Genomic DNA, 17,010 nt, shown 5'->3' with positions numbered 1-17,010 from the left:
GATGAAACAAAAGAGTGTTTATTTGAGAAAGCTATTTCAATTCTAAACTTGCACTTAAATTTTCTCCATGGCCTTGCTCAAATCACTTAGGAAACGATAATGTGATTTTCAGTCCTATCAAATAGTATCTTACTATGCAAGAATTCCCACTGAAAGCAGTGGAACTATCCAGGGATTAAGGCTCTAATCAAATGCAAATGAAGACGATAGAATAGACTCTTCACCTCTATGCTGCTATTTCCCAACTTATAAAATGAAGATACATGAGCTGTTCTGGGTGTTGTAAGGATATATTAGCTCATGCTAGCAAATCACTTTGAAGATAAACCCAAATGCTAATGATTCTGTCAAGAAGTGCAGGGGTGTAGTCACAGTTCAGGGACACACCAAAAACCAGCTTTGAGTGGGGAAAGGGCTTTTGCAAGAAATAGGCATCAATGATACAAATGTCTTCAATTTCTGAAATGCTGTGTTATAAATACATAATATACTCATAAATACAAACGAAAAAAAATTCCAAACTATTTGGGAAATATGATAGTATAGCTGCAAGAAAGTGAACTTACTCTCTCATTGTGCTGTTTGTTATATACTTATTAAGCATTTTTGGGCCAAACAGTTCTGAGCTGAATCAGCCATATGAGAAGAAAAGTAAGAAAAAGCAAACTTGCAATATGAGATCTCCCTTGGTCTTCATGACCATTGGGTTTGGTTATTTGCTGAGACTGTACAATACGTATTGTACAGAGGTGTGTTTGTATTGACCAGTTGCTATTTCTATGTCCCCAAAGTCTAAATTTAGTGTATCTTTGAAATATGCTGCATTCAGATTGACTAGTCAGTGAAAATTATCATGAATGGTCCTTTGTGAACATGACTGACAGGCTAGGCTAGCAATGCTTTAAAAAATAAAGCAAAAAGTAGAGTGTTTGCAAACTGAGTAATATTTATTGAGGGCGTTTTGCCTGATGCTTTCAATTCTTGACTCACGTGAGGCAAACACCCAAGTCTAAATCAAGAAACCTGAAAATACTTCTAGTCTATCTCTTTGTACAACCGTGTAACTTAAATCCAGATCCCATAGCTGAATTCTGAAAACTCAAAGGGAGGGATGACAAAATGTGATGTATAGATGCCTATTTGCCTTCAAACATTTTAGATGAGGACCTTCTTCTCGTATAGTGAAAAGACTTTGGGCATCAGTATACTGAATGCCACTTACTTCAATTTGGTGATATAAACCCACCATGAGAAACAGTTAATGTAATTTTATCAAAATAAAGTTACTGCAGTCACTGAAAGTGGGTAGCATAGAAATTATTGAGTAATAGCATAGCAATTAATTGTTTCTCAGGGCATTAATAATTAACTAATATCAGAGCTCTCATGTACATTATTAGGCATTTTTCCTTGAGGCCTACCTGTGTGATAGGTAATCACAGTGCCAGGAAGGGAAGGAAGGGAGCATTTATCTGGAAGTGGGAGTCATTACTTCTAGAATTCTTATATATTACAAAAAAAAAAAAAAAACAAACACAAAAAACTGCTAAGTAATGGTGATGCACCATGAAACACCAAACAACTGGTAAATTATTTCAAAGTGGTACTATCTTAAAAATGCGGGTGCCCACACGCTGCTACACTATCTCCACCCCAGAAGTCTTTGCTTTTCTACTCTGGGCCTTGCCAGTCCACCAACAACATGCCATCCTCTCCCATTATTTTGTATCCCTCTAAGACTATCCCAAAATGATTCAAAATGCACAGTTCTTCTAGACTGTGAGTGTAGAAACCCAGACTTGGTATAGAACATGGAAACTGGTACTGCATTCCCTTTATTTCTTCCTCCTTCTTTCCTGTTGTACATATGGCACTTTGTGACATGGTTTTAGTGAGCGTGGTGGTATTTGTCAAAGGCTTGACTTGATGATCTTGGAGATCTTTTCCAACCTTAGTGATTCTCTATGTCAAAGTCTTTTAACTATGGAAAAGGCAGTGATTCTCATCTTGTAGTAGTGTTTTCTTTGTAGTGTAAAGAAATTTTTTAAAACAAGTGCTAGAAGTGACTGCATGGAAAGCTTTTCTTTGGTAACATCTAATAGAGAGGATGGAATAAAATCCCAAAGGGATTAGTTAGATGTAGCTTGGCTGGATACAACCTCAGAGATTATTGTTTGTGGATTTATCTTGTTCACCCCATACCCTCCCCCCAGGAGATGATCTATTCTATATTTCCATCCCTGATTCTATGATACTATAATGAAAATATGATGTGTCATCAGGCTGAACAATTTAGTGGAAACTCCTGTGAAAAGGCAGATTTTGATGGGAACTTCCTAAAACACAGATGCAGAATAATACGTCTTATTTTGGGATATATATATTGTGATCTCTGTGTGCTGAATGGGTGGGAAAAAAATCCATTTAGCAATGTAGTACTTAAGATGAAATGAAATAGAACATAGCATTGGATTTCCCCCAAAGCTTGACAAATACATACAATTCTGGACTCTGTAAATTTTCTGAGAGTCTTGCTGAAGGGATGTGCTACTAGAGCACCAAAACCTCTACAAATGATGCACAGAAATAAACACCTTGCTAAACCAGATTGTGTAAGAAAGACAGCATTTTCTGCTAATGATCTGAAAATCTCCTCCTTTACTATGCATCCAATCTCACCAAAGCTTTGTGTGGGCGAGTGTCATAGAAAATATCTCAAGGGCCACCACAGGTACCAAAATTAACATCCATGCTAGCAAGAGTCTTTATGCCTCCTCTCCCTATTTGTCACTCCAGTTTGCTGCCTTTTGCTTCTCACCAAAATAAACTTCGAAAGGAGAAAGAACCTGGTACCTCGCGGGTGCTTTCAGCAGCTAGTGAACCTGATTTGGGCTTGCAGCGATACCACTTACATCACCGGTGCCTACAATTGCTCTAGCAAGAATGGCTCAATGGTTTGGGCAAGTAGCCACCTAATGCTTGAAATCATCTGGAGACCAAACAAGCCCTGCCCCTTGAGGGGACGCAGAAGGAAAAATCTGGACAGCAAGTGTGGGGCTGGGGATGCAGAGAGCAGACAACGGCACTCAGGGGGCACCTCACACAATGACCCCGGCCTCACCAGCTGAGTGCGGATGGCGCCGCAGCCACCCGGCGCCGCAGTCCCCGTACGGCTCGGTGCGGGAACGAAGGCGCCCGGCTGGACCGCGATCCCGCAGGACCTCCCGTGGCACGCCCGGCCCCTTCTCCGGCGGGGGTCGGCGCGGGGCAGGGGCTGCCCGCTGTCGTCCCCGCCCGGCTGCGGCGCGAACACACGTGGGCCGGCGCGGGCGGGCGCGGCGCTGCCTCCCCCGCGGCGGTGCCGGTGCCCGCTGTCCCCGGGAAGCTCCTGCGGCACCCGCGCTGCCATTCCCAGGCAGGGCTGGCTCAGGGGAAGCGCCGCCGCCCCCGCGGGGATTGGCAGCCCCGAGGTGCGGCCGCCCCCGCGCCCGGCAGCGCCGCCCGCCCGCCGCCCCCGCCCGGCTCGGCAGCGCTCGGCGGCGCTCCCCGCGCCGTGCAAGCTCACGCTGCGAGAGTGTGACCCCGCGCGAGGAGGTGCCCCCTGCTTCGCATCGGGGTCTTCAAATTCTCCTTTCTTTCTAAGTGCCTTCCAGTGTTCAGGAAAAAAAGAAATTAAAAAAATCCTTGCACCCTAAACAGCAAGAAATTGCTACTAAAGAAGATCTAACCATACACCATAAACACTTCAGGCATGTACCCGAGCGGAAATATATTTGGAAAGATGAGGGGAGGGCATTTATACCACCCAGCTTTCATCAATGCCTGCTTGAAGAGAGACAGAAATAATTAAGGAAAAAAAAAAAATCCTCCCCTCCCCCCACCCGAATAATCATAATATATTGAAATTTCCCAAAGTCTAGTCAGCTGCAAAAAATAAATGTTTTTGGTGCTAGAGGATCATGTTGCAGAAGCGTGTGACTGCAAAACCTAGATTCCTTTCCATGTTTCCCCGTGTCTTTCCTTAGGTGTTTTTTTAGCATTATTATTTGTTTTGGGAGGGGAAGAATCATCTTCGCTTCAGTCTCTTGCTAGAGGTCCAGACTGCTTACGTCTGAGCGCCCCTTATCATTTCAGTGAATGGCAATTGCAGCCTTGGTGCTGTTATAGCAATGAAGCTACAGACGTCATTGCCTCCTGTTGGACGTGAGATGTGTCCAAGCATCAGCCCCTTTTGCTTAAGAAAAACTCTTTAACTTCCACGCAGCCGGCAGGCAAGCTTTTCTAAGATCCTGTGGACCCAACGTTGTATTGATAGAGTTATATATTTTTATTTATATATACATACACACATACACAGGTGTGCATGTGTATGTGTGTAAGTACGTATGTATAGAGAGAGACAAATTAAAGCCGCAGCTATACTGCAAGCTCCTCTAAAATTTCCTGCTCGTCAGAGTAGCTCTCTGCATCGTTTTGTTAAATACAGCCCGGCGGGAAAGCTATCATCAATCAATTTCGGGTAACAAGGAAGACTTGTTGAACACCTTGTTCTCCAGACCCCGGGAAGATGCTGGGCTGCTGGAGCATGGAAGAGCCAGGATTGTGCCCTGAACTTCACCCACTTGGCAGCAGCTATTCCTAAACAATTTCCCCTCTCCTCCCCTGCCTGTTTGCCTCTCGGACTGACTGAGAATCTGCTCTTTAAAGTTGATCTGAAGGGGAAAGCAGAGACGAGCTTGTGCATAGTTTGGAGGGTAAGTTGTGTCCTCTCCCCCTCCTCCCCCCCACCCCCGCTAACAAATACCCTCTAGCAAGCTTTGAAATCCGCCTGTAAAGGGGGCAGGTCGGGGGCGGCGGGGTCCCGGGGGAGGGGCACATCTTGTTCCCAGAGCCGAAAGGGTTACAAAGGGAGCGAGAAAGCCCGGCTGCGGGGGTACTGACTCCGCGGCGGAGTTTGCGAGGTGCGAGTTCCCGGTGCCCGCTGCCAGCCGGCTGCGGCGCTCCGCAGCCCCGCTCCCGCAGGTGCCGGGCGGGGTGGCCGCAGCCCCCGCCGAGCCGCCCCTGCCCGCTGGCAGCCTCCGGGGAGCCGAGGATCTCCGGCTCCCGGAGCACATGACCCCTGCAGGGAATTTTGCCTCCCTGCACCTGCAGGCTCTTCTCATCCCTCCTCCTCTGCTCCTGGTTTTCTTTTTAATCCTCCCGTTCCCCCCGCTCTCCACACGCTACCACCCCACTTCCAACTCCCCCCACCCCCCCTTCCATTCAGCTTTTACGTCCCCCCCCTCCATTTTTTTTTTTTTAACCAGAAGGAATCCCAGCAGAGGAAAATAATATCAATCAGCTCCCTCCTTCTTCACCCCCCGCACTCCCCCTCATAAAAAGGAAAAAAAAAAAGCACCACCTGCTAACATTTGGAAAAGCAGCAGAGGACTATTACCTCTATCTTTAATTTTCACTCACACACTCAGATGAATGAGCAAGGAAGGGAGAGACCTCAACAGCTCCTCTAGACGTGGGGCTGAATTGATGGGATTGTGATTTGTAGGATTTCTCCACTTAGTCCCTGCCTCCTACTTGCTCTCCAGCCACTCCAAAGTCTCTTCCCCTCTCTTTAAGCAGCGATTTCTTTCAATCTCTCTCTCTCCCTCCCTGTGTCTCTCTCCCTCACACTCTCCCTCTCTCTCTACATACACTCATCTCCCCGGAGAGAGAGAGAGAGAGAGGAGAAACTCAACTCCCAAACACCGGCCAGATGTCGAAGAAACGCAAAGCCCTGGAGGGCGGCGGAGCCCCGCTGCCCCCCGAGGACCCTAGAGCCCGCTTTGGGGCCGGCGAGGAGCAAGGTAGGGCGGCGGAGGCCTGCAGGTGGCCGGCGGCCGGCAGCCCAGCGCAGGGACGGGCCCGGCCGGCCTCCTGCAGCCCACCCACCCTGGGGTGACTCGGGCGCTCAGGCCGGGCTGCTCCCAGCGCCGGGAGCGGAGCTGCGGGGCTGCTCCACCGCTGCCGCACCGAACTCGTGGACGGGGGAAGGGGGCGTGGGAGGGTGGCCGAGGGGAATGGCAGCTCTGCCAAGCAGTCCAGTTTCCCTTCCCCACTGCAGCTTGTCACTGGCATGGGCACGACCACGGTGCCTCATGGATTTGTAGCTTGCGTAAATGGGTTTGCGGTGAGCTCCTAGCCGGGGCAGCGAAGGAGCCATGGGCACCGAACATATGCACCGTGGCTTTGCGTGGGTCCAGTTTCCTCCAGCGAGCCCCCGTCCCTGGTACGACTTCAGCTGCGTCACGCTGGGGCTTCAAACACCGCTCTTGTAGCACACTTCGCACCCAGCTAAAGTTGGTTTTGCTGTAATTTTCAAGCTCCAAGTATTTGTGGTGAAAGCTGTTCCGCACTTTTTGACAAAATAATATGACCGTAGCAGTCGCACGGTGTAAAATCAGCTGTGCACACAAGTGTGAGGGAGTTCTGCAGCCAAATTTCTCGTTGTTCAGCCAGCCCAGTGGGTTCCCTTCCTTTGTGTTTATTTTAACAGAGTGGGCCCAGATGAACCAAGCTGAGCTACAGGGCTTTGGGCTTGTGGCTGTAATGCAGAGAGGAGAGGAAAATACTGGTTGGATTCAGAGGAGCGTTTCAGGCTGTTGCGAGTGGCTGTGGTGGGAGATGGTGGGTGTGTGGTGGGTTCAGATATGGTGTGAGTGTGTCTCTGAGCATGCTCGAATTCAGAAACATGGTGTTTTTGCCTGGGCAGGTGTACACCAAGCAGGGAGGGATAGCATGAGTGTGTTTTTCAACATGGAGTCTCTGGCCCTTTTAGTAAATGATGTGAAAGATCCTAATGTCACAAATCACCCACATCATGAAATTCCCTTACCACCATGAATGTGTCTGCTTTTGCAAGGAAATATTTCCAGCACAGTGGTTGGTGTGTTCTTCTGGTTTCATTAGAAATGAGCACTGAAATTCACCATTTCTCTCAAAAGATATGGTTTAGAGTTTATGTTGGTTGTTAATTGCTTGGCTCTCCCACAAGAAAATAACATGTTTATATTGTCTTGCCATTTCTCTGCTTAAGACTAATCTTGACATGGGAGGGATATTTTCAGACCCTGTGAATGACTTTATATGCATGACAGCATTCAATGTTTTTGCAATGTGGAATTTTGCTGTTACTAATCTGGAAAATCTTACCTCTTTGTCAGCAATAGAGGAGGTTAAATACAGAAAGGGTATTCAGGAGAGATTCAGCATTCAGAAAGTTTGGTATAGATTACATGTAATTTTAATTTAAATATATGCCAGTAGTGGGTGTAGAAGCACCTTTCTTGTTATTGTGATGCAGTGATGCTTGCCTGGTTAGAATTTTTTAAAAATTTTTTTTTTAACTCCACAATAATATTTTCTGTAACACATCTGGTTATGTAACAAGAAACAGAAAACATAATATAACTTTAACACAGGATTGTTCTTTTTCTTGATTTCAGTATACACAAAACAAATGAAATGGAGAGTTAAAAAATACTTGATAAAGTATTGATGTGTATCTAAAGGGAGAAAATTAGGTATCATTTTTCTCATAAGGGGACACAATGTATTTTGTAAATTAGACAGACTGAAAACTCGTGCTTTGCACCTAGATAATCCAGGGTTTTGTCTTTTCTATTGTAGTAAATAATGAAATTAGGCAAAAAAGTAGTTTTATTTCTGAGCTTAAATATATTTTTGTGAACTTCTATTCTGTTTATTTTCTTCCTCCTATTTTACAAGAAGGAATGTTGCTTGTTAATTACATTGTCTGTGCCTATGTAACTGTAGAAACCATTAAGAGTGTGCAATGTATCACAGTCTTGTAGGGAATGTATTTTTGTGTAAGATGGTGGGTGTGAGACTTTCTTAAGGCATGAGATGGGAAGGTTGTTTTTTTTTATTAAGCTTAATAAAAAAGCATTTTACTATGAAGCATCGTGGCCTTACAGCAGGTTTACTACCTCTGTGGAGAAGTCATACATGCTCAATTTGGAGGGCAGGTGTGTAGTGTTTGCCTGGAAGTATGGAGAAACCATGTAATGCCTGGGGTTTAGTGTTAAAATGTGTGTGCGTTGGGAGCAGGGAGGCAGGGAAGGCGAACTGGGCATAAGAAAACCAAGGGAAGAAAAACAGAGAGCTCAGATTTCTGGAGGCTGCCAAATCCTGTATTCCTGCAGAAGCTGAATGCAGAAGCCCGGCTGTCCTCAGCTAATGAGGTGACTTCTTTCAGTGACAGAAGCATGAATGAGTGAGAGCCTGGATGCAGGTCTGCCATCATATTCTTCTGTGTTACCTGGTCAGGTGAGAGCAGGTGTTGCTAACAGAGGAGTCTCAGACCCTTTTGAGGGTCTGCACTTCTGTTTTTAAATATTAAGAGAGTGGGGACTAATTCTTAGCTGCTCTAGCCTGTGCTGGATATTTGGCCAACTGAAGTGCGCACTTGCAGAGTTTCGTTCAGCTCTTGTTTATCCTCACTTGGTGAAGCTGTGGGTGGATAGACACTGTGTAGGCCACAATACAGATTTTTCAAACTTCCTTGGTGTGGCTTTGTTTTTATTCTCCTTCGAAGTATTTTAGTGAAGGACAGTAATCCATACTGTAACCTTGCCTTTTATTGTGGGGTCTGATGCCATATGTTTCAGCCTCACTGGTGTGGAGAGGAGATAAGGGATGAGGCTTCTCTGTATCTCCCATCTTCTCAGCACCAACATCCTGAACCTCTCTGTCTGATTCAAGACACTTCAATGCTTCACCTTATTAACAGGGAGGCTCATAAGACTCATTCCCATAATCTCCAAAGACACAGTGGCATCTTTTGGGGAGAATTCAAGTTCTTACTTGAGCTGAATTGCTTCTCAGAGGTGCTCCTTTCTTTACCTTGATTATCCACGAAGCTTAGGGTAACCACATTGGTTTATTTGCACCAATTAAAGTGGCAGGAATTCCAGCAAGGCTGATAAGGTCCTAGATGAGAAATGAGATATGGTTGTTCAGTGGTTCAGTGTGATACCCAGCATGGAGGAGGTGGGATTTGTCTGTTAAAACTCACCTCTCTGCACTCCCTTTATAGTCAGGAAGCAGAGCATTTCTAGGGATCAATTCATCTCTTCCTGAAGTGGAAGTCTACATTTAGTCAGCAGAATCAGATCTGAGAAGTGCTGTTTCTGCCAATTGAATATAAAAGTAGTCCAAACATCTAGCATGAATGTAGATGGCTGTATTTCAGCAGATGACTCCTGACTTTTGACCAGATCTTTCAGGCTTCAGTGCAAGTCAAGTGAGAAAGATATTTTTCAGCTGAATTTGAAGCAGAGGACTTTCCTTCTGGAATAACCCTTTTGCTCAAAATTGTAGCACAAAAAACTGAAGAAGGGTCCTCTTTCTGTGAATTACTTTTTTCTATGAATGTGTTGAAAGCTAGTGTAGAAGATGTAAAAACTGAGGGTGTTGGTTTAAAAACAAACAAATAAAATATGGATAGTTCTCAGCACCAAATGCAATATGATCTTGTGCCTAAATTATAGAGTTATGCTGCTCACAATTTTCCAGCAGTTTCTGAATAGAGTGCAGTTCAGCATTTTGGAAATTTTCTTGCAGAGATTTTTGAGCATGATGGATTCAAGGAAGTAGTAATCTGTAAATTATCATAGGACTGCTCTTTCTCAATTTGCATTTTGTATGAATATAAATAAATGCATTTCTTCCACCTCCCCTGTAGTCCAGTTGTTCAAATGTTCTCTGTTGTCACAAATATGTTATAGTTGAGAGTTTTCTGTGCTTTACAAAACTGGTCTCTAAAGAGAGAGTTGTTGCAAAATTCTTCCAGAGACAAAGTTGAACTCCTGTCTGCCCACAAGTAACTTTTAAGATGTGATTACTTTATTTTTATTTCAATGATACTGACAATTTACATAGACGTTAATTATGTGCATAAAGAAATATTTTCAAGATTTTGATGGTCTTAGCTATTATTAATCAAAGGCCTCTTGAGGGTCACTTCTATGCAAGGGATACTTCCCTCGTAATTAATAAGGGAAGCAGTTCATACTAAACTATTCTCTCTGACTAACACTTGATTTGTGTGACTGCTTATCATTCACATTTGTCTTGAAATTTGGTATTAAGTTCTGATTATTATTAAATCTTAATTGGGGATCATCAGACACAGGAAACCAAGTTCTGCCATGTTATTGAAGGCTTACATTGATATAATGACAATCAGAGTTGCGCCCAACTTCTGAATAACAGTTTTCCAAATACTGTCTTCCCAATACAATTAACTAGAATATTTATTCCATTTGTTGTTTTAAAGCAAGTGAATACTATGATTCCTTATAGCTCTGAACACTGAAGTTGATATTCATGTTTCTCTGATGCAGGTAGAAAAGTGAGGCAGTTCTTCCCATGGCAGTTCTTAACTTGCGTGTGTGAGTTGTGACTTCAGTTTCTCACATAATTACTTTTCTCCATCCTCTGTGTCCTGACCATTCTTTTATTTCCACTTAGCTTCTGATCCCTGAAACAAACAAGCCCTCTCTGGATCATACTCTGGAAGATCTGGCTAATCAGAGTTAAGGTGTTTAGTGACAGAGGCTTATGTGTTTGTGAGGGCATGGGAAAGGGAAGGGAATTATTGTATAGCTTGGGTTTTGTGCCAATACTGTAATAATACAGAAGGAAATGATCCTTTTGACTCCATTCATAGGAAGAAGTTTCTGTCACCAGAAAAAAAAAAAAAAAGAATTACATCAACAGGTTATTAAGGGTTTTGTTAATAGAAAAGAAACCAGGCTTTCCAAAGCTGATTTACTGATAATTAATGTGTTTAATTTTTTTTTTAATCTCTTACTTCTGAGATAGTCAAGGATCTGCCTTCCAGATGCTATGAACCATCTATGGGGTCTATCATTTTCAGTGGATCAGATTTAATATGCTGAAAAAGATGACAGTTTTATCAACTTACTTGAATTGATGTGAAGCTGCAAAACGAGAATGGTGGAAAAATGTAAAGCTAAGGAGAATTCAAAATGTTTGGGAAGAGAAACTGGGGACAAGTATATGTGCTGTTGTTGGAACAGTGTTGTAAGCGCTCTCTGGAAAAAATACCTTCCTCGGACCTTGCTGATGACATGTCTTCCCATCCACTGTGTCATCAAGATTGTTGAGAAGCTTTTCTTTTCCCACTTGTTTTAGAGAGGTTGTGCTAGTGTGTACCTCAGTGTAAGTTTATGAGCCTTGTTTGAAGTAAAATACAAAGGCCAATGCTTGAGCATTATGCTGAGTTGGTGTTTCCATATAGAAGGTGCCTTTTCTGCCCAGCAGTGCAGTACTGCCTGGTACAGCTTGGTCTTTAGCTGCTGCTAGTAAGTCTTGAGGTCACTACCTGTATCCTAGGGGAAAAAAGCTATCCCAGCTGACATGAGAGGCAGAGCCATATGGAAAGGGGTGATATTTTAAGTACCTGACGTAGTTGCTTTGGTTGGAAGGTATGACTTATGGGGGAATTGCCAACTTGCCCTATAAATAAATTTATCCAAACATTTAAGAAGTGGAGATGACTTTTTAATTATTTGTGGGCACTTAGATATTTCAGCTATGCTGGTCATGTAGCATGAATGGTAAGGCTATAAAAACACCCAGTGAGACAGGAATCGTAATTTCAGCAAAAAAAGCAGTGAAGAAGTCTCCTGAGTAGCTATTAAAAATGGTGCTTTGGTTAAATAACCAGAATTTCAAGGACAAACCTATCTTGAAGCTTTGTGATAACTGTTTGAGACTCTGCTTTGGGTTCCATAAGATTGCAGAGTAGCTCTCATGATGATGGTTGCTGTAGTCTCATTTCCATCTGTGTGAGGGAATGTCCATCCTGGCTGGCCCCAGCCCACAGATGGTGATACTCCAGTGTTAACTCAATGTAGCAGCTGTTGTTAAATGGAATCAAGTTGTGCAGTTGGCTGTGTCCATGCCTGGTAGTTGCTTTCTCTCTCTATGTAGAGAGGCAATGGGAAAAGGGCAGCTCTTAAAATGGCCTTCAATGAAGAGATCCTCCTGACTACACAATGAGTCTGTGTGGCCTTCCAGAGAGGACTAGGACTAGTCTTTGGAGAACCTGGTCCTCAGCTGGCCTCAGGTGCTCCCCTGATCGGTCAGGTACTGCCTGGGAAATGGAGAACCCTGGCTGACAGAGGAAGAAGACCCTTGATTTAGGACGCCTCCTCACACTTGAAGAAGAAGCTAAATAGGGAGGGCAGATAAAGGTGAGAAAATTATAAAGGAAGTGAAACAAAAAATGTAAAAGCTTTGCAGGTATCCTTTAACTTCTGGTAGAATGAAAATATGTGTGACTCTTCTGGATTTACTAAGAATGCATTGCATTGTTTCTGTTGGGTTTTTCATAGCCATTTTCCTCCTTCTGCAAACAAATAAATAAATGAAGTTGCTTCCCTGTTCCTGGTCAGCAAAGGAATGTGCATCTACCCTTACCATGATATGTGTGAGGAAGAGTCCTGGTCCTCTGCTATAGTGTTCACATTTACCTGATCACTCTGTGTTGACAGGAGGATGAGTTATATTGATGATATCACCTTGGATGGTTTCTGAACATATCTGAGTCCAGTGCTTCTATGAGGGAAGGAAGGAGAGGTGCAAAAGGCAAGTGACATGAAAATGCAGATTTATTTATTTTTTAAAGGCATCTTATTGTTAATACACAAGAGTAGGGACTCTAATCTCTAATAAAGCACTTGTTCATTAATGAAGTCATTAAGTGTTTTCAGCCTGTGGCCCTAAAGTTTCTGTACTATTTGAGCATAATCCTGTTTTTAAGTTACTAATGATAATGTAGAAAGCTTGGCAACTCAATGAGCAACAGTTGTGGCTTTATGCTGGAGGAGAAGAGAGAAGCTGTCTGGGTGTGATGGGCTAGAATACCAGATGGTTTGTGCGTTTATCACTTCAGTCCCAGTGTGATGGCTCAAAATGTTGATATTTAATGTGTGCCCGCACACTGGGCAATTGAGCTTGTGCTCCTAAGTCCATTCCTAGTATGTCTAATCACATATGGAATGAGCTGTATTTCAGGTGTCAAGCTTTATAAAAGCCACTCAAACTGTGTTTTACTTGAGTACTGTGTTAGGGTTGAGGGTGCAGCTGGTAATGGATTGATTCTGACATTGTTTTTCAGTTTGTGTTGGGCCCAGATATAATATGGGAAAGTTAAAACCAATACAATATGGATAAGAGGTGAAAGCGTCATATATGATAGCACTATAAAATAATAGTTACAACATATAGCTCATTTCTCATGGTCATGATTATGCCTTTGTTTTAGTCTTACATAGCTGCTAGGTTAGAGTAACATATCTGACTGTTCTATATGCAATTGGGATGGCTTTCTAGGCTTTGCCCATGCTAAGAATGATTTATTTTTCACTTTTACTGTTTATTCACCTGCATTTTTTTCTGTTATACTTCCTTTAGTATAGATATAGCCAACATTGACTTATGTGATAATTATTCTTAAGGCTTTGCAGATCTGCTCAGTATGTTACTTTCTAATGTTATGCTTTGGAACTAAAGATTGCAAATGAGTAAGTTCAGATGGGTACGTCTCTGTTTTAACAAAGTTTAGTCCATGCAAGCTCTCCAGCTGTCTTTGGGGAAAAAAGCTAATGACTACAGGTGGGCTTCAACTTTTTGTAACCTGGCCATGAGTGGGACCAGGAACATTCACACCTAGAGGCTGTATAAAAATGATTTAATCAGTGGTCTTCCTACTGCTTTTCAGCTCTTTTGTGCCATCTATATAAGAATGCATGAATATTTGTAGCCTCTTTCAAGGGCCAACCTAACACAGGTTCCCAGAGCTGCATTGTGGGAAGTCTTATCTGGGAACTGATAACTATAATAGGTTTACATGCCTGCAGAGCATGAAGAGTGTCCTCAATTGTGTGGAGTGAGCTGAGGACTGTTCTCTCTTCTTCAATGATCTTCCTTGACTTCTTAAGAACTTCAGTAATTTCTTGGAAACATGAGAAATGTTGCACAGGCCAATTTTTGCATTTGTTAACTCCAGCCCCTTGCCTACAGTGTTTTGGAAATGCTGGTGGATTTTTTTGTTTCTTTTGCTTGATTCTCTTCACAGTACTTGAAGAACTGCAGCATTTTCTTGCAGTGAAATTTCTGATTCCAGAAGATGGTGCTGTGGCCCATGTAGGGTTTGAGTCAGGTCATGTGGATTGCATTAGGTTCTGATCATGGTACCTGAAAAAGGTTCATTCTTACTATCCAGATACTTCTCTGCAGAAGGGCCTATTTGAATGTTGGCTATTATTGTATTACTTGTCCTTTGACTTGCAGAGCCTGTTAGTTTCAAACTGTATATGCTTCCCTTGGCACTTGAAAGTGGGACACTTGGGATTTCAGTGCCAGATGCAAGAACCACATGCTGAGGTTTAGGCAAGGAGTTGAAGGTGCACAGGAGACACATGAACCTGACCAGCTGAAGGGCCTATATCTGGCACACTGACAACATCAACACACAGTCCTGCAGGTTCAAAATTACATGGGAAGATAACTGTGACCTAGCCACACACCTTCCTTGGCCGTGCCTGGCGGAAGGAGACTCACTGCAATTAGTCTGCAGTGATAGTTAAAAAGCTACAGGTCATCATCATTTTCTCTTTGCTCTGTGGAATATTAAACCACAGTCCTAGCTAGTGGTAGCTAGTACTTGCAAAGAAACCTGCACGCTGCAGATGTTGCCCTGGAAAAGATTTTCTAAAGATTTGAAGCTGCTAAATTGAGGGAAGGTGTAGATTACCACTGGGAAGAGACCAATGTAGTTATACATATATATATATATATATATGCTGTATACAACATTTTTTTTTGGAGTTTTGAAAGGTCAAAGCATCTAGATAATCCTCTATCTAGGTCACAGAAGCTAATGATGTAAGTGGCTTCTCATATGTCACTGCCACATTCTCACAGAATGCTTTTGACAAATGCCATTCATTCTGCAACTGCAACCCAGGCATTGGGTGCTCCCAAGATTTTCCTTGGCAGGACTATGTCTTGTTCCCTTTTTACTCCCAGGTAACTGGACAGTAATTGGGAAAAGGCTGTGCCTCACTGGTTTTTAAAGGCAGAAGATATGTAGCACTTAACCTTTTTGAAATCATTAAAGTATTATAACAGTCATTTTTGGCTGGGAAAGTGCAGTATAAGCAGTGCTAATCCTAAAGCATTATATATTTTTAATTCGGCATTATAATAGGCTAGGATAGGAAGAAGAAAAAAAGCTTAACATATGAAGGAATATTTAATTTTTATTCAGGAGACTTTTTGGCAAAAATCCCCTGGATCTGCACAGAACCTACAGATTTAAGATGTCTTTGCACAGCCAGAGGCTGAGATCATGGCTGTCTAACTACAGTTGGATAGTCTCATATCTGCCAAGTTTAGCCTTAAATAAATAATTGAATAAAAGGTCATGCTTCATGCTTTGTTCAAACTCTTGAAATGGTTCTAACTTAATATTCTAGAGGACAGTGACCTCCCTTTGAAGATTCTGACCTCCTGCTCAAAATCCTGCATGGAACCAAGGAAGTAGCTGTTTAAATGAAGCCATGAAATGTCTGAAGGTACTTTCTAGAACCCCTTTTAAATGACCCTGGTTCAAGAAATATGCTCTTCTTACTGCCAGGAGTGCAGTAAAGTCAATCACTGGAAATCTATTAGTTGTGGGCAATTGCAAGCACGTTACCCAACATTAACCCACAAAAAAGAAAATTAACACAGTTAAGAGTAGTTCTTGCCAGAGAAAGATGAACAGATAGGAGCAGAAGCTGAGTGGGAAGCTTCTAGCAGCAGGAGGAGGGAACTGTAAAGATCATCTGTTCAGACATGCTTTTTTATTTCTCCCCCTGCAACTCCCCAGGTATCTCTTTCTCTCTCACTCATGATTTTAAAGACACAGATGCAAATACACCTAATAGCTACTGTGAAATCTGTAATATGTGTAATAACAATCAACTAGCCAGGAGGCAGTTTTCAAGGACCACTGTGATTGAGGGTAATGTTTTTACAATGAGGTCATGTCCAAAAGCAGCCTCAGCTGATGGCAAACTTGTACTTGAGCCCTGAATAAGCACCTTGTCTTGCATGGTCCCTGCCCCAGAGAGGCTGTAATCTAATAAATCTGGCACACTCATCTGGCTGTATTTTTTAAATTGCTAATTTTATGGGTTTTGGGTTTGTTTTTATTGTGTGTTTGAAGTTAATGTGTTCTTCTTTCTTTACTGCTGTCTCCTTATACTAATACTCTAATACTTCAGCAAGCCAGTTTTGTCAAAAGTGCTTTTTTTTGACTCACAGAAGTACTATCAAGTTGTGTGAAGATGAACACGAGATCAACAGAAGGGAAGCAGTGAATGGGGCAGAGTGTGTTTTCTGGTAGGTCTGCAAAGAGAGTAGGAAGCCTGGTCTGCTTGCTCTTATCTTCTCCTTTATTCAGTTTTCTCATGCAATTTCCCTTTTCCTCAGAAATGCCAATCTCTGCGAAAGTTCAGCATCTGTGCTCTGTGACACTGTTGCTGTTCAAATTGCAGGATGGGGAGGAAAGTACCCAAAGGCAAATAAACTCAAGTAGGATTTGGCCAGAGTGTTTTACATGGATACCTGCAAGCCAAAAGCCAAGAAAAAATGTCTTGCCATGTGCTATGTTCATAGTCATGGCAAACCACAGAGTGTCTCTCATGGCATTTTCTGAGCTCCAAAGCAATGAGCTGTGTTTCCAAGTACCTACAGGCACTTCAGGTCTTTGCAAGCTTGTTGTGACTCGGCTTGACTGACACCAGTTAGTTTATACAAATTAAAATGTGAAATAGCTCATGACTTTCAGTATGGGAAGATGGTTCTTTGCACTATGTCACCATTTGAAGGTGACTCTTCACTGAGTTTAATATCCTATCTCCTTTTAATAAA

General features: G+C 42.9%; 1 protein-coding gene across 3 annotated transcripts in view; it reads left to right on the top strand.

Moving 5' to 3' along the window:
- The first annotated feature begins 4,189 nt into the window (after window positions 1–4,189).
- The window catches only part of PDE10A (phosphodiesterase 10A), a 351,678-nt gene continuing 338,857 nt past the window's right edge, over window positions 4,190–17,010 (top strand). Inside the window, exon 1 of one of the 3 annotated variants that reach the window (XM_021544164.3) lies at window positions 4,190–4,754. Coding sequence is in view for 1 of the 3 variants with exons in the window: in XM_021544159.3 (XP_021399834.2) it covers window positions 5,753–5,843 (91 nt within the window). In the remaining 2 variants the exon portion in view is untranslated. Of the gene's footprint in view, window positions 4,755–5,426; window positions 5,844–17,010 lie in introns of those variants that run through there. The other 2 variants (XM_021544162.3, XM_021544159.3) reach the window with 2 other exon arrangements.

The sequence above is a fragment of the Lonchura striata genome, chromosome 3 (assembly GCF_046129695.1).
Source record: "Lonchura striata isolate bLonStr1 chromosome 3, bLonStr1.mat, whole genome shotgun sequence".
NCBI classification, from domain to species: Eukaryota; Metazoa; Chordata; class Aves; order Passeriformes; family Estrildidae; genus Lonchura; species Lonchura striata.
This window is presented reverse-complemented; position numbering and strand designations above follow the sequence as displayed.